The 26039-nt window shown below is 41.1% G+C and overlaps 1 protein-coding gene across 5 annotated transcripts in view; it reads left to right on the plus strand.

Moving 5' to 3' along the window:
• The window catches only part of afg2a (AFG2 AAA ATPase homolog A), a 457570-nt gene that overhangs the window by 42734 nt on the left and 388797 nt on the right, over positions 1-26039 (plus strand). For all 5 annotated transcript variants that reach the window (XM_072256115.1, XM_072256117.1, XM_072256116.1 and 2 more), the window contains exons 5-9: positions 1428-2105; positions 4677-4806; positions 12850-12906; positions 19801-19924; positions 25585-25840. In XM_072256115.1, the coding sequence (XP_072112216.1) occupies positions 1428-2105; positions 4677-4806; positions 12850-12906; positions 19801-19924; positions 25585-25840 (1245 nt within the window). The remainder of the gene's footprint in view (positions 1-1427; positions 2106-4676; positions 4807-12849; positions 12907-19800; positions 19925-25584; positions 25841-26039) is intronic.

Consider the following 26039-nt stretch of genomic DNA (forward strand, 5'->3'; position numbering starts at 1 on the left):
TCTGCTGTCTGACATTTGTGAAATACACTGGCATACTGCTAGTGTATTTCACAGTGAAGACTGTTGCAAAATAATTATTAAGTTCATTTGCCATTTCTTTGTCTCTCATTACTACCTCTCCAGTATCATTTTTTGGTGGTCCAGTATCCAATCTCTTTTTGGCCTTTCTTTTACTCCTTATATTCTGAAAGAACTTTTGATACCCTCTTTGGTATTATTGGCAAGCTTACCTTCATATTTCATCTTTTCTCTGCTTATGGCTTTTTTGTTGCCGTCTGTTTGTTTTTAAAAGCTTCCTTCTCTTGGAATATAGCACCAACCTAATTTTCCTAATCTACCTGAATTTTGAAATCTCATAACTATCGTAACATTGCCCTTATTACATGCCTTTTCAATCTCCAGTTGTAACTTATATCCCACATCATGGTTACTGTTCAGTGGCCTATATATAACTCCCATCAGTCTTCTTACCCCTTGCAGTTTCTCATCACTACCCACAAGGATTTGACATTTACTGATCCTCTGTCACCTCTTCTTAAGGATTTGATTTCATTTTTTATTAACAGAGCCACCCCAACCACTTTGCCTTTCTGCTTGTCCTTTTGATACAAGATGTATCCATGGATGTTAAGCTCCTAGCTATGATCTTCTTTCAGCCACCATTCATTCAGTGATGTCTACAGCATCATACCTGCCAATCTCTAACTGCACTACAAGATCATTTACCTTATTCCGTATACTGCATGCATTCAAATATAACACCTCCAGTCCAGTATTCCTCACCCTTTTCGATTTTGTCCCCATGTTACACTTCAACTCAACCCACTGACTGCAATTTTGCCCTATCATCTGCCCATCCTTCCTCACAGTCTGGTAACACAATGCATCGACTTGTATACCAATTGCCCCGTCCTCAGTCCTATCACTCCAGTTCCGATCTCCCTGCCAACTAGCTAAAACCTTTCATATTACAACCCTAATAGGCCACTGTAAATTGTCTCCATTGTTTAGGTGAGTGGTAGAATCTGGGGCTGGTTTTGGGAATGAGAAAGGGATTTTTAAAAAAAGGATTAGCGTTTTAGTGGTTAATGTGGGCTCAGTGGGCAATAGTTTTGTTTGTGTTGTGTATGGCTCTATAACTTCACTCCTGTCTGAAAACAGCTTTTCACTCCTACTCTTTATTTCCTGTAATAACCAATTTTCTCCATCCGCTGCTAACATCTGTTTCACTATTTGATTCATATAAGCTAGTTTACACCAGGCAAGGGTTTTCACTTAGTATAATTGACTACTGACTACTTAAGAGTTCCTGAAATAAGAAAGTAGCTGGTGTACACATTGTATGCAAGTTTCTGTTTCTGGACAATAAATTAGGAGACTTGCTATGAATTTTATTTTTACCTTCTTTTACTTTGTTTTTCATGTAGATGGGAAGATAGTATTACCTGGCAACTTGCTGAACATTACTTTTTATGGTCGACTTTTTCATTTGATGGTGATGAAGATAAAAGGAGTGAATGGCGTGGTTGCCGAAATGTCATTCAATGCCCCGTCCAGGGATACGAGTATGACTGAGGAATCCTTGCTTGAGAAATCAGTGCAAGAGAAGGATGCAATAGACTTATCGGCACATTTCAACAGTTTGGCCATTGAAGTTACTCAGGACAGAGACAGTGCTGTAACCTATTCATTTTCTCCTATGGCAGATTCTCAGACTACATCAATCCAGACTTGTAATAATACCCTGGATAGTGGAAAATTACTGGAAGCAGGCAATGGGATAAGATGCTCTACAGCAAGCAACAACGATGTTGTTGAGAAGTCTGAATCTATTCCAGAAGGAGTTGACAGATGTTCCTCTTCAGTGGATGGCTTGATTCTGATGCCTAACAGTTGCTTGAAAAGCAACAGAGATACTTTTTACTCCATTTCTCTCCTCACTCAAATTAAGTTCTTGCAAGGACAAAATGATGATGAACAGAACAAGGAAGAGTACAAATCCAGAGTGACTTATGACATGATCGGAGGTCTGGCCAGTCAACTGAAAATGATTAGAGAAATTATTGAATTACCCTTGAAGCAACCACAACTGTTCATGTCCTATGGTATGATATAAAGTTTGATTAAATTTTATCTATGTTAATTTGATAATCCAAGTCAGCTTTTGTTATGTCTTTCTAGGCAACAAAATCATTTAAAGGGTGTTTTTACTTAAAAGTCTCTTCCACAGATTGTGATTGAAATCTATTGAGCTTCAGCATGTTGAGAAATGTACAGGACTTCTGTGCGAATGTGCAATGCAGATCCTGGAGACTAAGCTCCACTGACAGCCTCTCCCAATTTTTCTGTTCCATTGGACTCCTTAAGATGTTCAGCAGAGGACCACAAGCCTACTGTAGTTTCATCCTGCCTCCGAACACCCCCTCCCCCACCGCCCATCTACATAATACAAGCACTGTCCTATACCAAAGTAGATCACCATATCCCCATTTAATAATTAGTTTGTTTTTTGGGTAAATTTGTTTTACCAGAGTTCAATGGCTAGGAAGACACTGATTACCTATATCTGCTTGTTTAGTTGAAACTTAAATGTAAGTGAACAGTAAGTGAACAAGATCAGAATTGTTGTTTCAAAGTCTGCAGGTATATACTGCTTCAGAAGATCAATACTGATTTTGACTTTGCTCTTTGATTTAACTGTGGACTTAATTTTGAGTTGTTGAATATTTTAAATGGACTACTGTTGCCTGGCCTTGTCATCTGGAGTGTGACGTCGTTTAATGGATGTTTGTGAGAATTAAGGGCCATTATTATAAGATAATGGCAAGAAATCCAATAGGGAATTCATGTTGTTGGGTTTAAACACTGGCAGTCAAACATGAACAGCAGTTTTGGAGTTATCACTTGCTGTAATTTAACTATTATCTGAAATTTCACAGCAACACAGAAACAGATTGTCATTATTATAATAAGGAATCAACATTAATGCCAAATATGTATCCAAATGTGCTGGAGCTCAGTAAATACTTTAGAAATCCACAGTTCGTTTTTCATTTTCAGCTAGGTTTAAAAATAAGTAGGTGTGTGAAACAAAGTTGTCTTGATGGAGGGGATGGAGCCACCTAAGGCTTCTTTCCTGCTCATGGTTTTGGACAGCATGGACTGGAGTATCACTTTCTCTGATTTAAGGAATATGGACCTGAACTTTAGTAAATACAGCCACATAACTTCAGAACTGTTGGTTCATCTTCATCAAGTCTACTGGCAGAGTTGGTAGTTAAATTGTTAAAGGTGTACTACAAACTAGCATGACTTGGGAGGAGAAATGGCAAACCAATCACTAAGGTTTACATTTAGAGAGATAAATTTGAAACATAGAGAATTTTGTTAACATCTATGGAACATTGGTTATACCACACATAGTGCACACTTTTGGGTGCCATATTTTTTGAGAAAAGGATCAGTGTGGCATTATAAGGAAGATTTAAAAAGATGATAGTAAAAATCCGGGAATGCGTTTCAGGAATTTGTTGAATGGGCCTTGTCTCTTGTCTTCAGAAGAAAGGAGTGACTAAGCAGAGGTTTTGAACTTCTAAAAAAGTTTTGTTGAAATAAACACAAGAGATTCTGCAGATGCTGGAAATCTTGAGCGATACACAGATAAGCTTAAGGAACTCGGCAAGCCAGGCAGCATCTATGGAGCAGAATAAACAGCTGAAGTTATCAACCAAGACCCTTCATCAGGACTTGATCCTGAAAAAAGGTCTTGATCTGAAACTTAGATCATTTATTACCCTCTGTAGATGCTGCCTCACCTGCTGAGCTCCTCCAGCATTTTATGTTTGTAGAGATATGGAGAAAAGTGTTACCAAAGCACTTTATTGTAAAATGGTCACCAAGGAGTCCAATAACAAATTTGTACATTTGTAATTGAGTAGAGTGGTGAGAATATACCATAACAACTAGCTGTGGAGCATTGTATGCATTTAATGGGGTACTGGATAATCATTTGTGAGGAAATAGAAGAGTTTTTGACTTGAATATTAACTGGTTTCTCTTTCCACTGATACTGCCTGACTGGCTGAGTTCTTCCAGCATTTCTGTCATTGTTGCTCCTATATATTAGCTTGTAGTAAACCATGTACAAGGACATCCAAACCCCTTGATACATCAATGTTTCCGAGTTCTCTCACCGTTTGAAAAAAATCTTGAGTTTTTCTACCTTTGTTTTCATTTATTGATCTGGATAATTTTACATTTTACAACATCGTATTTCATCTATCATATTTTTAACGGTTCACTTCAGCTTGTCTCTTTGTATTCTCACCACGATTTACATTAACACATAACTTCATGTCATCAGACTTGAAATGTTCCATTTGACCTATCGTCCAAAAGTTTAATAAAGATTGTGGTGTGTTTGCCTATTTGCAAGAGCATTTGAAGAATCTATCCTTGCGAACATGCCTCTCAAACCTTAAATTTCATTTGTTTAGATTGAAAGATCTGGTTTCAAGTTTAGTGTGATAATGAGTTCTTTTAATGTGATATTGAGTCCTATGTTCTCAATATTCCCTAACTAGATACACTTCAAAATGGGGAAGCCTGTTCAGTTCAGTACAGATGCTACGTAACACTATTAATTGCAGGTCATTTTTAATTGTGTTGTGATTTAGGAATTACACCTCCAAGAGGAATTTTGCTGTTTGGTCCTCCTGGTACTGGGAAAACCTTGATTGCTAGAGCTGTCGCTAATGAAGTTGGAGCTCACATCATTGTCATCAATGGACCTGAAATCATAAGCAAGTAAGTGAAAGGATTGTGTAGTGTGATCCCATAGATAGTGATGAGCCCAATGAGTATGCCATCTCTTTTAAGTTACTATTAAGGAGGAAAACAAGATCATCAATGTGGAAATGATCTGGAACTTGAATGCTTGTGTATATGATAATGATTTTTCAATACTGGGCTAATATCACATTGGTGAAGCATCTTAGAAGAAGCATTATCTGGTGTATCATACCTCTTGGAAATACATAAACCTAATATTGGGAGGAAAAAAGTGCGGAAAATTGTGGAAGATTCCTCTGTCATTACTGTAAAACCAGACACAAATCGCAATCCTAGTAGAACACTCTTAGGACCAGACTGGTGTTGGACCACAGAAATTCCCTGTAACACCTTCTTCTGAAAAGGAGAACTGATCTAATTAAGTGTCAACGTAGCCCAGGTCACCTGGATTCTGAAAACTGCTGTAACTCAAAGTTTCTCAAATGCAGAAATGGCTACGTTTGCAGAACTTGTACTGGTAGGTTAATAAGCTGCAGATTAGTACAGATCTTGGTTAATTTTAGAACATATTTAGATCTTAGAATAAATTAACTGGAATAGATTTGCAGCATAGATTAAAAATAAGTCCATGAAATACTGAACTAGAGCTTCAACCTGTTCTATTTTTTTTATATTCTGAAATTTTCTTTCTGTTCAGAACTATAAATTATTCGTGCTTATATATGCAATATCTAATGTTACAAAATTATTGTTAGTATTGATGTAGTAATTATGAGCCATAATTCTATTGATTGCTAGTTGTTATAAGACCATAAGGCAGAGAAATAGAATTAGCCCATTTGGCCCATCGAGTCTGTTCTGCCATTTGATAATGACTGATCCATTTCCCTCCTAACCCCATTCTCCTGCCTTCTCCCAGTAAACATTCACACCCTGACTAATTAAAACCTATCAACCTCTACCTTAAATATACTCAATGAGCTGGCCTCCAGAGCTACCTGTGGCAACAAATTCTACAGATTCACCACCCTCTGGCTGAAGAAATTCGTCCTCCACTCTGTTCTAAATGGACATCCCTCTATTCTGAGGTTATGCCCTCTGGTCCTGGACTCCCCCACTATAGGAAATATCTTCTCCACAACCACTCTATCTAGGCCTTTCAACATTTGATAGATTTCAATGAGATCCCCCCCTCATTCTTCTATATTCCACCGAGTACAGGCCCAGACCATCAATTGTTCCTCATAGGATTAGCCTAAAGTGCAGTAGATAAAATTACCACAGAACTGTGTATTATACTGCTGCCACAAAAACACATTTCATGACATATGTGAGTGATGATAAGCCTGATTCTGATATGGGTCTCTATTGTGGATTGAGATTGGGAAGAGGGCAGAGAGAGGAGAATCATGGTTGAGAAAAAGAGAAAGGAGAAAGGAAAGAATGGGAAGCACCAGAGAGACACTCTGCAGTAATCAATTGTTTAGAATCAAATTTCCTTGACTGGTGTCTCAGGGCTGGGTGTGTCTGCACCTGTGCCACCCCCTGCCCCTGGCACTCCTCTGCCACCTGTCCCACGCCCCTGCTGCATTGCTCCACCTTCGCCATTCCCAACATCCTTTGCTCCCGCCAGATTTACAAACTCACCCTCTGCTCCACCTTGGCATGTACAGTACTGTGCCCAAGTGTTAAGCACCCTAGTTATGTATATGTGCCTAAGACTTTTGCACAGTACTGTATCTTCATATTGTCTGCAAATGTGGCCACAAAGCCATCAATTCCATCATCTAAATCATTGACATACAACATAAAAAGAAGCGATCCACAGAAACAGAAGAGTACCCCAAAGAATGAATGACTGAAAACGTTAGAACCCCAAAGCCCCTTCTCCCCTTCCCAAGCACAAGCAGTCCCAAGCCATCAACCCTTCCCCACTTATTCCAGCAGGAACCATCAGTGCCCCACCACCCACCAAGCAAGCAATAGCAAAGCTCCCAGAGAGACCACGATCTGCAGTCTAACAAAAATTCACCTGACAACTTGACATGCCATAGGCTCTCATTCTCACTGACAAAGAACAGAGAGGTGTCACTACAGCCAGGAGAGAGACCAACAAAACAGTCACTGTTACAATGATAACAACAGGAATTCGGCAGATGCTGGAAATTCAAGCAACACACATCAAAGTTGCTGGTGAACGCAGCAGGCCAGGCAGCATCTCTAGGAAGAGGTGCAGTCGACGTTTCAGGCCGAGACCCTTCGTCAGGACCAACTGAAGGAAGAGTGAGTAAGGGATTTGAAAGTTGGAGGGGGAGGGGGAGATCCAAAATGATAGGAGAAGACAGGAGGGGGAGGGATGGAGCCGAGAGCTGGACAGGTGATTGGCAAAAGGGATACGAGAGGATCATGGGACAGGAGGTCCAGGAAGAAAGACAAGGAAGCCGGGGGGGGGGGGGGGACCCAGAGGATGGGCAAGGGGTATATTCAGAGGGACAGAGGGAGAAAAAGGAGAGTGAGAGAAAGAATGTGTGCATAAAAATGGGGTACGAGGGGGAGGTGGGGAATTAGCGGAAGTTAGAGAAGTCGATGTTCGTGCCATCAGGTTGGAGGCTACCCAGACGGAATGTAAGGTGTTGTTCCTCCAACCTGAGTGTGGCTTCATCTTTACAGTAGAGGAGGCCGTGGATAGACATGTCAGAATGGGAATGGGATGTGGAATTAAAATGTGTGGCCACTGGGAGATCCTGCAAAGGTGTTCAGCAAAGCGGTCTCCCACTCTGCGTTGGGTCTCGCCAATATATAAAAGGCCACATCGGGAGCACCGGACGCAGTATATCACCCCAGCCGACTCGCAGGTGAAGTGTTGCCTCACCTGGAAGGACTGTTTGGGGCCCTGAATGGTGGTAAGGGAGGACGTGTAAGGGCATGTGTAGCACTTGTTCCGCTTACGCGGATAAGTGCCAGGAGGGAGATCAGTGGGGAGGGATGGGGGGGACGAATGGACAAGGGAGTTGTGTAGGGAGCGATCCCTGCGGAATGCAGAGAGAGGGGTGGAGGGAAAAATGTGCTTAGTGGTGGGATCCCGTTGGAGGTGGCGGAAGTTACGGAGAATAATATGTTGGACCCGGAGGCTGGTGGGGTGGTAGGTGAGGACCAGGGGAACCCTATTCCTAGTGGGGTGGCGGGAGGATGGAGTGAGAGCAGATGTACGTGAAATGGGGGAGATGCGCTTAAGAGCAGAGTTGATAGTGGAGGAAGGGAAGCCCCTTTCTTTAATAAAAGAAGACATCGCCCTCGTCCTAGAATGAAAAGCCTCATCCTGAGAGCAGATGCGGCGGAGACGGAGGAATTGCGAGAAGGGGATGGCATTTTTGCAAGAGAGAGGGTGAGAAGAGGAATAGTCCAGATAGCTGTGAGAGTCAGTAGGCTTATAGTAGACATCAGTGGATAAGCTGTCTCCAGAGACAGAGTCAGAAAGATTTAGAAAGGGGAGGGAGGTGTCGGAAATGGACTAGGTAAACTTGAGGGCAGGGTGAAAGTTGGAGGCAAAGTTAATAAAGTCAACGAGCTCTGCATGTGTGCAGGAAGCAGCGCCAATGCAGTCGTCGATGTAGCGAAGGAAAAGTGGGGGACAGATACCAGAATAGGCACCAACCTGATGGCATGAACATCGACTTCTCTAACTTCCGCTAATGCCCCACCTTCCCCTCGTACCCCATTTTTATACACACATTCTTTCTCTCACTCTCCTTTTTCTCCCTCTGTCCCTCTGAATATACCCCTTGCCCATCCTCTGGGTTCCCCCCCACCCCCTGTCTTTCTTCCTGGACCTCCTGTCCCATGATCCTCTCGTATCCCTTTTGCCTATCACCTGTCCAGCTCTTGGCTCCATCCCTCCCCCTCCTGTCTTCTCCTATCATTTTGGATCTCCCCCTCCAACTTTCAAATCCCTTACTCACTCTTCCTTCAGTTAGTCCTGACGAAGGGTTTCGGCCTGAAACGTCGACTGCACCTCTTCCTAGAGATGCTGCCTGGCCTGCTGCGTTCACCAGCAACTTTGATGTGTGTTGACTGTTAGAATGTTATTGTCTGCCACATTGTTTTTATTCTGAGTTTCTCTGACTTGAGAATTGGCAGCAAAGTCTGCCCCCACCATTGAGAGAAGGAGAGAGAGCAATTGCCAAAGTACAATGGGCTCCGACTGCCGGTCCGCTGTTTGTGATGTTTCGTTTCTCTCACGATGCCTCAGTTGACGACACCAGCATGGAATTGGCCCGTCCACAGGGCCACACAGCCTCACTCTGAAGCCTTGCATCTTCCAGGCTGCATCCTTGGGGTATTGAAAAATGGCCAGCCGGTTAGCTCCAGGAGTGGGAACCACCACCGTAAAGAACCTGCAGTTTGAGTGCAGCTGTGTATCATGGACTCTAGCAGAACCCCATCCACCTTGAAAAGGAAAAGAGACACTAAAGAAAAGAAATTAAAGCTGTTTTGCAGATGAGCTGAAAGAAGACATATTTGTCACCCTTTTTGATTTTGTCCTCCTGTACACTTCAACTCTTCCCACTGACTGCAATTTTGCACTATCGTCTGCCTGTCCTTCCTGTCAATCTCACTACAGACCGCCTCTGATTGTATACCAACTGTCCCATCCTCAGCCCTACTACTCTGGTTCCTATCCTACTGCCAAATTAGTTTTAAACCCCACCCCACCCCAACAGTTGTAGCAAACCTGCCCGCAAGGATATTGGTCCCTCTCGGGTTCAGGTGTAACCCGTCCCATACCTTCCTCAGAAGAGATCCTAATGATCCAGAAATCTGAAACCTGCCCCCTGCATCAGTTCCTCAGCCACGCATTCACCTGCCAAATCATCCTGTTCTGGTGCATGGCACAAGCAGCAATCCAGAGATTACTACCAGGAAGTCCTGATTTTCAGCTTTCTCCCTAGCTCCCTAAATTCTCTCTTTCGAACCTACTCCCTTTTCCTACCTATGACATTGGTGCCAATATGTACCAAGACTTCTGTCTGCTAACCCTCCCCCTTTAGGACCCAATCTGAACCCATTCTGATCCTGGTGCCTGGGAAGTAACATATTGTCCTGGTGTCTCTGTCATGTCCACAGAATCTTGGGTTTACTCCTCTAACTATGAAATCCCCTATTTCTAGTGCAGTCCTCTTCTCCACTCTTCCTTTCTGAGCCATCGTGCCAGACTCAGTACAGAGACCCGGTGGCTGTGGCTTTCCAGTAGGTCCCCTCCCCCAACAGTATCTAAAACAGTATACTTATTATTGAGGGGTACTCTGTGCTGGCTGCCCATTTCCTTTCCCTCTTCTGACAGTCACCCAGGCAGCTGCCTCCTACAACCACCTCCCTGTAGCTCCTATCTATCACCACTGCAGCTGAAGGTCATCAAGCTGCAGCTCCATTTCTTTAATACGATCTTTGAGAAATTGCAGCTCGGTGCAGATGGGGTTATCCGGGAGGTCTCCCAGAACTCCCACATCTCACACAAGGAACACAACACATGGAACCATTCTCATTGCTCTAACTATGTACTAACAGATAAAGAATGAAGAAGCTTATCTGATACTCACCTCGCCCAAGCCTGATAAGTTAAAACCACCCCAGACTAATACTGGCCCACTCTGACCCCTCTGCTTTGTCCCTGCCGTATTTTTATTTGTTCTTGCTGATAAATTGCGATGTGATTGGACCATAGGACAACACCAAAAGCCTGCGAACACTCCTCTCTTCTTGACCTGTGAGTTTCCTTCTCTCGCTCACAATTTGATTGGGCTGCTGGAAAAACATCTGGAAAAGATGTTATATGTTAACACGTTATGTGGAGAGCACTGAATACAGGTTTCCCCCACCATCCGAAGGTAGAGCGTTCCTATGAAACGGTTCGTAAGCCAGAATGTCATAAAGCGAAGAAGCAATTACCATTTATTTATATGGGAAAATTTTGTGAGCGTTCGCAGACCCAAAAATAACCTACCAAATCATGCCAAGTAACACATAAAACCTATAATAACAGTAACATATAGTGAAAGCAGGAATTATATGATAAATACACAGCGTATATGAAGTATAAATACTTTTCCACAATCATTGCCTGCACTGTTCTCTGTAGCGAAAATCTCACGCAAGCGCTCTCGGCAAAACACTCTCTCCAGTAACCTTTAAACTATGAAGCTGCCAAATCATACCAAATATCACGTAAAAATACACAGCCGATATAAAGTAGAAATAATGTATGTACAGTGTAGTATCACTTACCGTAATTGGGAAGACAGCTTGCCGAGCACACTGATGATAGTTAGGCTGAGTCGTCGCAGGTTGGGTGGTGCAGTGGCCCCCATCCTTCAGGCTGCCGAGTGATACATTGCCGCGAAGCATGCAGGGGTCCAGCGGTAGCCGGGAGGCACACAGCACATCTTCAAGAAAAAAGCCGAAATAAACATGCTAATTAATTAGGTGCCGCCCGACACGTAATTGTCGGCCCAGATCAGTGCCGATTGCATCGCCTCTGATCTGGGCCGACATTTACGTGTGGGGCGGCACCTAATTAATTAGATGTTTATTTCGGCTTTTTTCTTAAAGATGTGCTGTGTGCCTCCTGGCTACCGCTGCATTCTCTGCGAATCGGTATCTGTCCGAGGCCCGGGGTTTGGGGTGGTGGGACACTGGGGTGTCATCTCGTCGTCTGTTTCCATTAGAGCAGGCGGCTCATCTTCCCCTATGACTGCCCAACTCGATGTTGAAGGTCAAGGTTCGTTGTTTGCTGTAGCTGAGGTGGAAGGCTTGTTTGACTGCTGAGCCTCGTGCATTTTTCTATCATACAGTTCTTTGTAAGGACTCAAACCATCTTGCAAATATCCCCTAAACCTACGTACCCTTTCAAAATTAAAGTCGTACTTTATCATTACTCATTTGGTTTCGATTGTTATCCTTTCCTCTTCCAATTGCATCAGCTCTTCGCCTATCAGTTCTTCGTCATGGGATGCCAAAACCTCTTCAACATCATCTTCGTCAGCTTCCACAAGCCAAACTCACGTTGTCCTTTCTTCGTTCACCACGATCAAAACGCTTAATTATGTCTAGTTTTACGCTAAGTGTAACACCCTTACAAGCTCTTTCAGACTTTTCCGATACCTTAGAACTCATCCTGCAAACGGCTGCTCACAGGCATGTGTTAAAGCAATGCCGTGAGAATGCCGTTCCGAATCCGAAGGAGAGCGGTCTCTCGGGGCGCACGCCTGATTTTTTTCGTAACAGTGAAAACACCTTCTGTTAGCGAAAACAGGGTACTAATGTAGGTCTTTCGTAACAGTGAGGTTTTGTAAAGCGAACGTTCGAAAAGCAGGGGACACCTGTAATGTCTAGAATAAATGCTCTGAAGTTTGAGGTTCCTGCAAAAATACAAGTTCCAAATGTGCTCTTTGCTACCAATTTTTTTTGTCCTCTGCTGTCAGATACATTATGGAATCCAGTGACAGATAAGACTATCTGCTGAATATGTGTTCTATATGTCTGAATGTATGGAACAGATTTGAGATGTAAAGATAATTTATGTTGTTTTGAAATAATAGATTTTAATAAATTATTTTTACAAATTTTGATTTAAAACATTAATACTGCTTTTAAAAGTTAATACTCAATATTACTGTCTGGTTTTCTGTTTGATGTATGTAACTGCTATCTAAGTCATGGGCTATGATTTCAGCAATTGTCAGAATATTTTTTCACAAAGTTTTGTTGCTAGTCTTGTTCTAGCCTGTCCACTTGACAATGTTTTATGATATAAGACCCTGACAATGAGTGCCTCGTTTTGGATTGGGGTGGTGTTAGCTTGCAGGTTCACAATGGTGGATCTGGAATTGAAGGATCCACATTTAGTTTGGATGTCGCAGGCAAATGCAGGTGACCTGTGTGCTATCCCAGAAGTTTCTGTAATTTTGGTTAATGTATTTTCTCTAAGACTGGGTTGAAATTTAATTATTTATTGCCGTTTTAGTCTCCCAATGCTCAGGTACCTGTCTTCCTGTTTTTCAGGTACTATGGAGAAAGTGAAGCAAGGCTGAGAGAGATCTTTGCAGAAGCCACTCAATGGTAATTAAAAGAAATTAAAGTTGCTGTAGCAATGAACTTTAATAGAAACATGGGCACATTGTGACTTTGTTTACTCCTTTTCTCTGAAATTCAAAACTAATCACAATTTTCTTTTTTTTCCCCACTGTGACAGAAAACGGGCAAATTTCATGGCCCTGATATCTTAAATCTTTACTTGTAATTTCCTGTTTCTTGCATCACCCTGGTCAATGTAGGTTTATGTCTCAAAGCTGCATTGCCGTTTTCTAGAAATGGCATAACAAGTATTCCTATTACACCAGTTTACCCTTGTTGTTTCCTTTTGGTTAAGTAATTTGTTATGTCTGATGCTCCATTTTCCCTTGCTCAGAGCTTTTGTTTTCTTTGTTTATTATTTATTTATTCTCTTTCCCTACATTCTCACTTGCCCCTTCATTTCTGAAGTGAAACTGGGTGGTGGGGGTCCATCATTAAGAACCCCCACCAGCTAGGACGTGCCCTCTTCTCATTACTACCATCAGGAAGGAGTACAAGGGCCTAAAGACACACACACAACATTTTAGGAACAACTTCTTCCCCTCCACTATCAGATTTCTAAACCGTGAACCCCTGTACACTACCTCACTTCTTTTTGAACTCTTTATTATTTTTTCTATATATTTCTTCATCTAATTTATAGTAAACTTTATGTTTTGCACTGTACAGCTGCCACAAAACAACAAATTTCACAACATATGTTAGTGACAATAAACCTGCTTCTGAATCCGGTGTAAAACAATTATTTACTACCTTCTACACTTTTCGCCTCTTTTACTTTCACCTCTGAGTGTTTCTGAGATCTGTATTCCTTTTTAACAGCATCTGCTACTTCTGCTGGCTTCTCAGTGTTATAATTCCAATTTCACCAATGGATCCAGGGCAATCCTTTGCTGTAAACTGGTGATTGTTTGGTACAACTATTGTTTTGTTGACAAAATGAAGTGGTTTTGGTTTGTTTTAGAAGTAACCACTACATTTTGTCAACAATAAATAGTTATATCTAACGAACCTCAGTTTGCAATGAAGGATAGGCTCAGACCTGTTGGCAAAATTGGAACCACGGCACTGCGAAGCTGGCAACAGGAGCAGCTTGCGGTAGAATTATCTGGGAGGTTTTGTTGATTCGTTCTGTGTACCTGTGGTTTGAACACGGTGTTGAATGCTCAGCGGTGCCTGTCGATTGGTGGCTGTTGTTCAATCATGTGGTGTTTGCCTTGGGGTTCGTCCTTTTTTTTATTGAAGTGCTGAAATATTGTCCTGGTTGCCGACATTTGAATCAAATACTGATGTCAGCGACCCTGAAATCGGTTGGGGCTGGCAGAAGAGAAATTAAATTTATTGCCAAAGCTTTGGTGAGTAGAATTGTAAGTCTTCAAAAGGAATATAAAACAAATGTGAACAAAATTAAAGGTTTAATACCATCAATTAAGGATCTTATGAATAAAAAGGAAAATGACTTAGTCTGAATTTGAGAATTTGATTAATCTCTGCGAAGCTGTTGCTAAGCAACATCAAATACTAATTTTGTTATTTCCCAAAGATAAACATGCACTGCAAGAGTAAGAGGAATGATTAGCTACAGAGCTACGGAGAAGGAAGGAACAGTTACAGAAAAGGAAGAAACAGCTTAAGTTGGAAGAAGAAATTGCTGCACATGTGGCCACAGTTAAAGTGCTAAGGGCTTCAAGTGTGGCGAGTGCTAAAGGTGCTCCAACAGCACTGTCCTACGTTGTGGACTTCTATATTGAAAAAACACAAAGAAAAACAAATAAACGCTTATTATCAGTGTGGATTCACTTGTTCCTGAAGTGTCTGTGAAACATGAACAAGACCCCCAGGAGATAGTTCAGGATGTTTACTCTCAGCCTGCTTTCATGAGACGCTGAACCAATGTTGTATCCAACAGCTCAGGGTGCTTACGTGGACATTGATTTGCAGCATGGAAACACTCTTATTTCAGACGATAGAGGTTAAAACAGTATTATTGATATTATGAGGAAGCAAAATGAAATAATAACCTTATTGGTACAACAACAATGCATTTCATCTTTGCCTAAAAGAGAGGTTCAAATCTTCGATTGCAATCCATTGCAGTAAATGCATTCATGAAGGCTTTTGAAAATAGTGTTGAAGGCAAGACTGAAAGTCATAGTGGCTGCCTCCATTTCCTTGAAAAGTACACTAGACGTCTCCCTAGAGAACTTGTCAGAAGTTGCTAGCATGTTGACCTTAAGAAAAGATATGTCAAGGCCAAGGTTTTGCGACAGGAATATTTTGATAATGAACAGACAATTACATCTCCCTACATGCAAAAGGCTCTTTCTTGGGTACATAGCAAATCTGAAGGTGTGAAAGCTCTTCAAGGCTACAGTCTTTTTCTTAAGAGGCTGTTGCAGTGCCATGGAAGAAGTGCAGTATATGCATGAGATGGAATTGTCTGCCAATATGTCAATTGTCATAAATAAACTGCTCTATATGCTCAGGGATAACTGGAGGACGGTAGTCTGAACTTAAAGAAAGGCACAACTAGTTTCACAACTATTAGAAAGGCCCAACTGTAAGACTAGTTTCACTTGCTGATTTTATTGAAAGACAGATTGCTACAGACCCGGTGTTTGGAAATATACAGGATACTCCATCGCCAGCAATATGCAAAGGTGTGTAAGTCACAACTTCATTTTAAGGTTAACAGAAGCAGCTTTGCCACTGTTACGACTACTGTGAGAAGTAAAGCTAAAACTGAAACCAGAACCAATGGAAGGGAAATAGTTTTGTCAGCCAGAAGTTTTTTTCTGTTCTGCAAAGAACATACCTTAGATTTGTGTCCTCAGCTGAAGAAAAGGACTCATATTGAGAAGGTTGCCTTTCTCCAGGACATGCCAGCAAAGATTGCAAGAAGCATCTTTCATGCAAGGTATATGGTTTTAAGCATTCCAGCATACTTTGTGTTCGTTCTAATGAAAAGGGTGCTGTATCAAAACAAGTGGTGAAGGAATCAAACACAGCAGAGAGTAGTTCCCTGGTATCTAATGACTGGCGATTTCTTAATTCTAGTACAAGTGAAGACGAAGAAATGTAACAAGACAGTGGTTACTTGTGCTTTCCTAGATCAAGGGAGTACGGCAGTGTTCTGTATCATGGATCAAGAGAAAGTCGTGAGTAGCTTCAATATTAGAAGTGCCTGGCTTAGATAGTTAAAATTATTATGAACTATCTAACACAAGAAAGTGTGCCTGTCCACAGAGAGAACATTCCACAACAGAGCCACCTCCATGGGTGGTCTCATCTGAAATATTTCCATTTTACGGAGACTGAAATCGTGTTGCTGATTGGGACAAATGTGTCTTAAGCATTGGAGCTTTTGCAAATGATTTGCAGTGTTAATGATGGACTCTTGGAATCAGCAATGCTGGGTTGGACTGTGAATGGATCACTGAAAGGAGGCAGTGATGATGGATGAGATTAATGGGATCTCAGTTTTGATCTTAGGTGATCTTTGCCAGCAGCAAGATTCCTTGAATGGAGTCAGGATGAACAAACTGGTATGTCAAGAGAAGACCGTAAGTTCATTGAGCTCGTTGCAAATTCTGCAAAACCGGTGGATAGCCACTACTGGATTGGATTAGTTTTGAAAAGGAAGGAAGTTAACATGCCAAATTACAGAAAGATTGCAGAACAGTGTGCTCTAAATCTATGGAAGAGGTTTAAGAGATTTGTCATTTCACACTGACTACACAGCTTTCATGAAGGATGTCATCTCCAAAAGTTATGCCAAAAGAGTGGATTGCAGTGATGGGAAAGCCTGGTATATTCCACATCGTGGTGTTTACCACCTCAGAAAAGGGAATCTTTGTGTTGTGTTTGACTGTGGAGTGACTTTTCAGGGAACATCACTTAATGCTGAGCTCTTACCGGGACCAGATCTTACTAGCTCACTGATTGGAGTCGTAACTGGACTCAGAAAGGAACCAGTGGTGATCATGGCAAATATTGAATCAATATTTCATCAGGTCAGAGTAGCAGTGGAATATGCAGATCTGCTGAGGTTTCTCTGGTGGCCTGATAGTTTCCTCAGCAAAGGTTTGACTTTAAAATGGTGGTATACGTCTCTGGAGCAACTTCGTCACTGAACTGTGCCGCCTTTGCCCTTAGGAAACGCTCAGAAGACAATGAAGACCAGTTCGGCTGCAAGACGGTGGATAAGGTTTTGCATTGCTTCTCTGTTGATGACTGCCTCGTGTCAGTGTCCGCTGAGGAAGAAATGGTGCCTCTCTATCATGATCTTGTATCCATTTGTGCTAAAGTTGGCCTTCGACTCACAAGGTGGATAAGCAACAGACGTACTGTGCATAGTATGATACCAGAGGAGCAAGGACCAAAAGACGTAAAGGATTTGGATTTGGATCAAGATTTGGACAGGGTCTCTCCAGGTGAACCTCTGTTTACACGTGTAGGAGTGGTCTACTTTGTACCTTTTGAGGTGAGGAGCAGAAGGAGTACAGTGAAGGGGTACAGGGTGATAATTACCAGTCTAGCTATATGAGTTATTCACATCTTCTTTGGACACATAATCCTCTGTCAATAGACTTTGATGCTTTATAGCAAGACAAAGACAGGTTCATGAACTTTGCTCTGATATTGCAACAAACTTAGTTGGAGCTGAACGTGAGTTAAAAGAAGCCACTGAGAAATAGGACTATTCACAGATCAGTGATGTCCTTCTTCGGAAAGGAATTAAGTAGATTTCTAACCCCTTGGCTGCTTCATATCATAGAGGAACATGGGAGAGATTGATCAGGTCTGTTTGAAAGGTCCTCAGTTCCATTATGGACGTACAGCATCTTGACAAAAGGATTTCCACACAGTTCTTTTTGAAGTAGAGGCTATTATCAATGGTTGTCCAATTACTAAGGCATCCTCTGATCCCAATTATTTGGAAGCACTAATACCCAACCATCTGTTGCTTCTGAAGACTTCACCATCCATACCACCAGGAGAATCCCAAAAGGAAGATATTTATAGTTGTCATAGATGGAAGCAGATACAATACATATCAAACTTGTTTTGGAAAGGAATACTTAGCACATTTACAGGAACATCAGTAATAGTCAGGTTTAAAGCACAATTTCCTCCCAGGACACATGGTGCTCATGGTTGACAACACAGCCCCTTGTAATGCTTGGTTCATGGGAAGAGTCATTCAAGTCTTTCCAGACAGAAGAGGATTTGTGCAGTAGGTGTGCATCAAGACCAGCTGAGTGAACAGACCTATAACCAGGATCTGTCTTTTACAGGGGCAGAGGTTTGAGGAGCTACAGCTCTAGAAGCTTCACTTACTTTGACTTGACTTACTGACTTGACAGAGAGTGGCAGCAAAGATCACTCTGTACTGGGCTAAGTGCTGGTAACCTCTAGCCTAGATGACTGTTACATGACCTGAAGAAGAAAGAGGAAAGAGGACATTTGCATAAATGTTAAGATGTTTATCCTTGATTATTTCATGTCTCCTATTTTTATGGTATGTACTTGTAATAATTAGGGAGTGGGATGTTGGAGCCATGTATCTATTTTCTGCCTGTCTGTATTGTATTTTGTATTGCGCTTTTTTATTATGGGTTACATGCAACTTGTCATGCATTCACCCTTTGTGCTATTTGTTTAGTTTTAGTTAGAGATTTGGTTAGATATTTTTTGTTGTCTGCTTATTTCGTTATTTCGCTTGCTTTACTAAGATTGTTAATTCTATTACACTAATTACATTAGTTTTGTTAGTTTTTATCGCTATGTAACGCACTTCATCTTTGCTGGTTTTGTAATAAAGGGTCAAACATGCTTTTTTGAGTTGGAACTCAGTTATTTGGAAGCACAGCATACAGTGTTAATTACCTAACTCAGTCTCTCAGTGGTTTTGATTTGTTTTCAAGTAACCACTACACTTTTATTTACCTTTGTATACATGTATTTCTGGCTGGTCCAGCTGGAGAAGTGGGCTTTATGACTGTCTTTGAATTGTTAGTCTAAGCCTCTGATTACCAGTTTGGAACATTACTAGTAGTCTACCCTACCTGTTACGGTGTAATTTCTGGGGCTGGACTGGTGGACTGTTGTTTGGTTACAAGTGTAGGAGAGGATATTTTTTCACTTGTCAAACTAGAGGTTGTTTAATAATTAATAAGCAGGTATTAGTTGTAAGTATTTTATTGCCATAGCCAAGATTACATTTAAATCTTGGCCTTGAATTGACAAATTTTCTCTTCAGAGATGCGTTTGCTATCAAATGAACCAAAGTAAAAGAAAAATTTGCTGCTTCATTCTTGCAGAACTCCTCTTGGGGAAAAAAAAAACAACCCTTGTATTTCTAAATTAATGTGAGTGAAAGAAGTCAAGTCAAGTCACTTTCTATTGCCATTTTGACCATAACTGCTGGTACAGTACACAGTAAAATCGAGACAACGTTTTTTAGGACCATGGTGCTACATGAACAATACAAAAACTACACTGACCTATGTAAAACAACACAAAACTATACTAGACTACGGACCTACCCAGGACTGCATAAAGTGCGCAAAACAGTGCAGGCATTACAATAAATAATAAACAAGACAATAGGCACAGTAGAGGACAGTAGGTTGGTGTCAGTCCTGGCTCTGGGTATTGAGGAGTCTGATGACTTGGGGGAAGAAACTGTTACATAGTCTGGTCATGAGAGCCCGAATACTTTGGTGTCTTTTGCCAGATGGCAGGAGGGAGAAGAGTTGTATGTGTTCAGTTCTTTGGATTAAGTATGCCATGATGTCTTGGGAAGAACCAGTTTAAAACAGTTTGGTGAAGACCTGACTTTTATAATGCATTTAATAGCTTATGTCTCTTTTCCAGTCAACCATCACTGATATTTATAGATGAACTTGATGCCATATGTCCGAAGCGGGAAGGAGCTCAGCATGAAGTTGAGAAGCGAGTTGTAGCATCGCTACTTACCCTAATGGACGGTATTGGCTCGGTGAGTAAAGAGTGGTACAATTAAGACTAGTTAAACAATTATTCAGCAAGGTGAGTTGTGATCACGTGGAAAAGGAAGAGATTGCATTGCAACTTCATTTCTCTGCTAGTATTTAATTTCTTCCTAATTCATTTTCTATTCCTACTATTCCTTTCATGAGCATTTGTGAAATTCTATTTACTACTGAGAATTTAGCTTGCCTTTTTATTGCAAGCAATTGTCATCAGGTTCATATTTTTCTTATCAAATATTTCTCAACAGTTGCTATGGTTGAATAATTTTTACTTTTCCAAAATAATACTTAGTTATTTTATTTCTTTTTCCACCTCCCTTTCAGTCTTGCATGTAAACCGAGTCAAATACCTTGTGTGGTTGGACATAAGAATTGACCTACTCAAGGTTCCCAAGTAGAAGCTCAAAGTCAAATGGCAGCCATTCCTTCTCTCTACTTGTTAGTTAGTTTTGACTTCTATTTGGGTGCATCCAAAACTTGTGATAAACTCTTCAGAGAATGCTGTACGTAGGCACTGAGGCTGGTGGACACATCTAGTAATGGCATAGTGTGAGCACTTGTCCTGATGCTATGCATAAAATTTTACTCAGCAGGTGAGGCATGCACATGGCTTCTTCTTCCAGGTAGGTTTCTTCTCAAAATTTTCTCTAAATAATAGTGCTGGCCCTTCCGCTCTTTCCTCTGTACACCTCCTTCCCACCACAGTGTCCTCTGCCTCTCCCCGAATGCCTCCCTGACCAAATCTGCATTTGTACTTGCTTCCACTGTAATAGGCACTCCTTACAATGACAGGATGTATCGTATGCTGGCTTTTCTCTCTTGTGTATGACGTCTGTGAGTGATACAGAATTGATTTTGGGGGCTTTGACAAACTAGTGTAAACCTCCCAACACAACACTTCCTTTACTTATGCTTTCTGATATATTAAAGCTTTGAGACCACACACTCCAGTCAGCATCAGTCCAATAACGCTCTTTTCCCTCATCTTTGCAAATATCTTGTTGTTAAGATAACACGCACAACACGCTGGAGGATCTCAGCAGGTGGGGCAGCATCACCTGACGAACGTTGACTGTTCGCTTCCACGGATGCTGCCCGACCTGCTGAGTTCCTCCAGTGAGTTGTGTGTGTTGCTTTGACCCCAGCATCTGCAGAGCATTTTGTGTTTACTGTTGTTAAGATGATATTCTTCATGCCACAATGTATGTATAACTGTGAGCCCTCATGTTGAACAACACATAAGGAAACAGCAGCCTATGGTTCAGAGCATTGAGGCCTGGTTGGTTATGATCTATCCGATGCTGCGGAGAGGACTAATTCATGACAGTTTGGTTGGTGCTTAAAACGGTTTGGCTGAAGATGTATATTATTCAAGGTGTATTTTGTCACATTATGGGTGAGGTACCCAGGAATGGTATGACTGAAAAAGGATTTTGATAGTAGTTACTTCTCTTTTCTCTTGCTTATGTCCTCGCTCCCAAATGATCCATGATTACATATCATTGGATTTGGTTGGCAGCAATGACTTAGTAATACAAGAGGTTATAATCATAGTCATTTAGCACTTGTTTTGCTATTTCAAATATTATAATCCTGCTGTGAAGCAATGTGATATATTTTACAGTAGTTGGATGCATTCTTTGAATCAGTGCTTTTAAAGATAAAAATACTTGCTTAATTTGTCATGCATATCAAAAGGTATGCAGTGAAATGCATCGTTTTGCATCAGTGACCAACACAGTCCAAGGATAATACTGGGCAGCCTGCAAGACATCAGCATACCATGCTCACAACTCATTAACCCTTACCCTTACTATGTGTCTTCGAATGCGGGAGGAAACCGAAGTTCTCGGAGGAAACCCATGCTCTCACAGGGAGAACATACAAACTCTGTACAGACAGGGGTGGGAATTGAATCCCGATCGGTGATCGCTGTAAGGTGATGCACCAGCTGCTACACTACCATGCTGCCCTAGGCGCTTGCTAGGTGATTGAGATTTTAAGACACATACCCAATGATGCTCTTAAAACCATTCTTGCTTCCTTTTTGTTTCAGTGATGCCATATTGGAACGCTGTTGTATTATACTATATTATAGCTGCTTGATAAGGAGCAGTGCACACCGATCTCACAAAATAGTTGAATGCTGCACTTCATAAACATAAAGTTGTGAATAAAGGGGACCTCAGTGAACCTCATTTTAGGGCAACCCTGTTGATGGTTGCCCATGGGAAAGTATGGGGAGATGTAACCAATGGGGAGACATGTTGAGGATATCCTTTATGGTAGATGTGGTCATGAGAGTAATACAAGGGCACATGCAAGGAAAAGTCCTTAACAGACACAATTTGGCTGATTATCTTGGAAATGAAACATAGAATCTCCTGTGTTGGTAACAGTAGGTGATCAAAGTTAGTCTAGGTAAACTTGGTGCGGAGCATGGGGATGAGCAGCCAAATGTAGAAATCCAGAAGTTGCTGTCAGAAAGACCCCAGTCCTGTGTCACTGTGCTTATCAACGGATTTGACATTTCATTTACCTGCAATGAACTTGCTGTACTTGCCTGTTGGCTCTACACAAGTTAGTTGAAAGAAGCAGAGCAGGTAAATTCCAGAGTAGGTGAATTTTTAAGTTTTTCTGTTTAGTGTAAGTGAAGAACAATATTATGACCGCAGTCTTTTTCCTCCAGAGGAATGTTAATTGGATATATTTATTTTGGGATGTTTTTGTTTCCTATTTCTCTTATTGGTCCCATAGCTATTTCCCTATCTTTTATTTCTTTTTATCCAAATCTTTTAATTTGTATCTTCTTCATGGTTTGGATTGTGCATGTGTAATTGAGGATTCTTTTATCTTAATGGTTGAGAATCTTGTTCACAGGTGGCATGTACAAGATTGGAACAAGTCTCTGTGTGATGCCTATCAAGTCTTTGTGGGCAAAATGAACATTGACTGCTGTTCTTTCATTGCATTTTTCATAATTTAGTCTAAGATCATTCAAAAGAAATCACTGAACAGAAGGATTATATTTAAAGCTTGCCAAGTAAGAGTGGTTAGAATATATTGGAGGAATATATATTTCGCTGCCAAGTTGGGGTGAGAATGGTAGACATATTGGAGGGTGGGTCAAGATTGGGAGAGTTGTGTATGTATGTGTATACAAATATGTATGCCAGGAGACATCCCTTTCTTGTACATATGAGTCAAATCCTATTACAATATACTTGATCCAATATAATTTCTTACCCTGCAGAGAATTCTGTTAAGAAACATTAGTGTTTAGTTTACGATGAGATAAAACCTTTCCTTGTTAATAGTTATGCTATTTTACTTTTCTTCCTTGGGAATAAAATTATAGTTTTGGAATAATTTACAGAAAACATTTCTAAGTAATTGAAATGTAGCATTCCTAGTAGTTCTATGCATTTGCAATAGTATGATATATCCCATTGTGATTAGGCAAACATTTTAAGTCAATCTTTGATTGCTCCTGAGTAGAGGAACCATGAACTGTGACAAGATCATCCCTCTGTTCCATTGGGTATGAAATTATGTGGTTTTTGACACAATAGTTCTAGCAGTGAAGAAATGGTGAGATAATTCCAAGTTAGAATTGATTGGGAAGGGATCTTGCAGAGGTATTTCCATACCTCTATTGGCTTTGTGCTCCTAGATTGCATTGACCATGGGTTAAACATGATACTGAATGATACTGGGAAATTACCAGAAAGACCCAACCAAACTAAATATTGCAATTTTTCTATAACTGAGCACACCTGCATGAAGTGTTGTCGCAGGAAAGCAACATCCATCATCAGGTACCCCATCACCCAGGACATGCTCCCTTATTACTGCTGTCATCAGGAGGGTACAGGAGCCTTAGGACTCACACCACTAGATTCAGGAACAGTTATTACCTCTCAACCATCAGATTCTTGAACCAATAGAGATAACTCCACTCAACTTCACTTGCCCCATCTTTGAAATTTTCCCACAACCTATGGATGTTGCCTGGAGCAACGGAGGATGAGAGGTGACCTGAGAGAGGTGTATAAGATGATGAGAGGCAATGATCATGTGGATAGTCAGAGGCTTTTTCCCAGGGCTGAAATGGTTGCCACAAGAAGACACAGGTTTAAGGTGCTGGGGGTAGGTACAGAGGAGATATCAGGGGTAAGTTTTTTACTCAGAGAGTGGTGAATGCATGGAATGGGCTGCCGGCAATGGTGGTGGAGGCGGCTATGATAGAGTCTTTTAAGAGACTTTTAGATAGGTACATGGAGCTTAGTAAAATAGAGAGCTATAGGTAAGCCTAGAGATCTCTAAGGTAGGGAAATTTTTGGCACAACTTTGTGGGCCGAAGGGCCTGTATTGTGCTGTCGGTTTTCTGTTTCTATGACTCACTTTCAAAGATTCTTCATCTCATGTTCTCAATAATTGTTTCTTATTTATTTAATAATTACTATACCTTTCTTTTCATATTTGCACAGTTTGTTGTCTTTTGCACATAGCTTGAATGCCCAAGTTTTTGTGGCCTTTCATTGATTCTGTTATGGTTGTTATTCTATGGAGTTATTGAGTATGCCCCCAAGAAAACGGATCTCAGGGTTGTATATGGTGACAACTGTGAACTTTGATAATAAATTTACTTCAAACTTTAATGATGGATGCCGCCTTCTTGAGGTATGTCCTCTTGAATTTGTTGTTGATGGTGAGGAGCCTACCGTTTGGAGCTGGCTGACTCTGCAACGTACTGCAGCAGACTTTTGCAATCGCGTGCATTGGAAGCTTCAAACCAGGTTGTGATGTTACCAGTCAGAATGCTCTCCACTGTACATTTCTAGAAACTTATGAGAGACCTTAGTGACATGCCAAATCTCCAAACAAAGTACAGCCACTGGCGTGCCACCTTCATGATTGATCAAGACACATCCTGCGAAATATTGACACCCAGCAACTTAAATCAGCATCAGAATCAGAATCAGGTTTAATATCACTGGCACATGTCATAAAATTTGTTAACTTAGCAGCAGCAGTACAAAGCAATACATGACAGATAGAGAAAAAATAAATAAAACAATTACAGTAAGTATATATATATGTATTTTAACTAGTTAAATAAAAAGTAGTGCAAAACCAGAAACAATTAAAAAAAGTGAGGTAGTGTTCATGGGTTCAATGTCCATTGAGAAATCGATGGGAGAGGGGAAGAAGTCGTTCCTGAATTGCTGAGTCTGTGCCTTTAGGCTTCTGTACCTTCTCCCTGATGGTAATAATAGCAGAGGGCATGTCCTGGGTGATGGGCCGCCATCTTTCTGAGGCACTGTTCCTTGAAGATGTCTAAGTTACTACAGAGACTAGTATCCATGATGGAGCTGACTAATTTTACAACTTTCTGTAGCTTCTTTCAATCCTGTGCAGTAATGCACCCCCCACCATACCAGACAGTGATGCAACCTGTCAGTCAGAATGCTCCCCACTGTATATCTGTAGAAGTTTTTGAGTGTTTTAAGTGACAAACCAAATCTCTAATGCAATACGGCCACTATTTTATCTTCTTTACAGCTGCCTCATAAGTGCCGAGGTTTATTCTCTGTCTATCTCTGAATGTTGTATTTATGGAATGTATTTTATTTGTTTGTATTAGGAGGGGAGTCAAGGACAGGTCCTGGTCCTTGGTGCCACAAATCGACCTCATGCCTTGGATCCAGCTCTTCGGCGACCAGGACGGTTTGACAAAGAAATAGAGATTGGAATTCCAAATGCTGCTGATCGTCTTGATATCTTGAAAAAATCTCTGAAGAATATTCCAATCTCATTGACTGAGAAGGAGCTGGTACACATTGCAGATGGTGCTCATGGATATGTTGGTGCAGATCTGGTAGCAGTCTGTAAGGAAGCAGGTAATGGTGTTGCAAAGTGCAGATCTAAGTTTTGTTGTTGTACCACCTTGTAAAAATGAGGTAATGTTACTAGGATTTATGCTCATAAATATAATAGAACAAGATACATAGATTTTTTCAAATGCATAAAAAATTGTAGTGAAGTGTTGCCTGAGAATGTATTGTGAGCTCTTGTGTAATGCTGTCGTTGTTGGAAACA

Source organism: Mobula birostris, chromosome 4 (assembly GCF_030028105.1).
Source record: "Mobula birostris isolate sMobBir1 chromosome 4, sMobBir1.hap1, whole genome shotgun sequence".
Lineage (NCBI taxonomy): Eukaryota > Metazoa > Chordata > Chondrichthyes > Myliobatiformes > Myliobatidae > Mobula > Mobula birostris.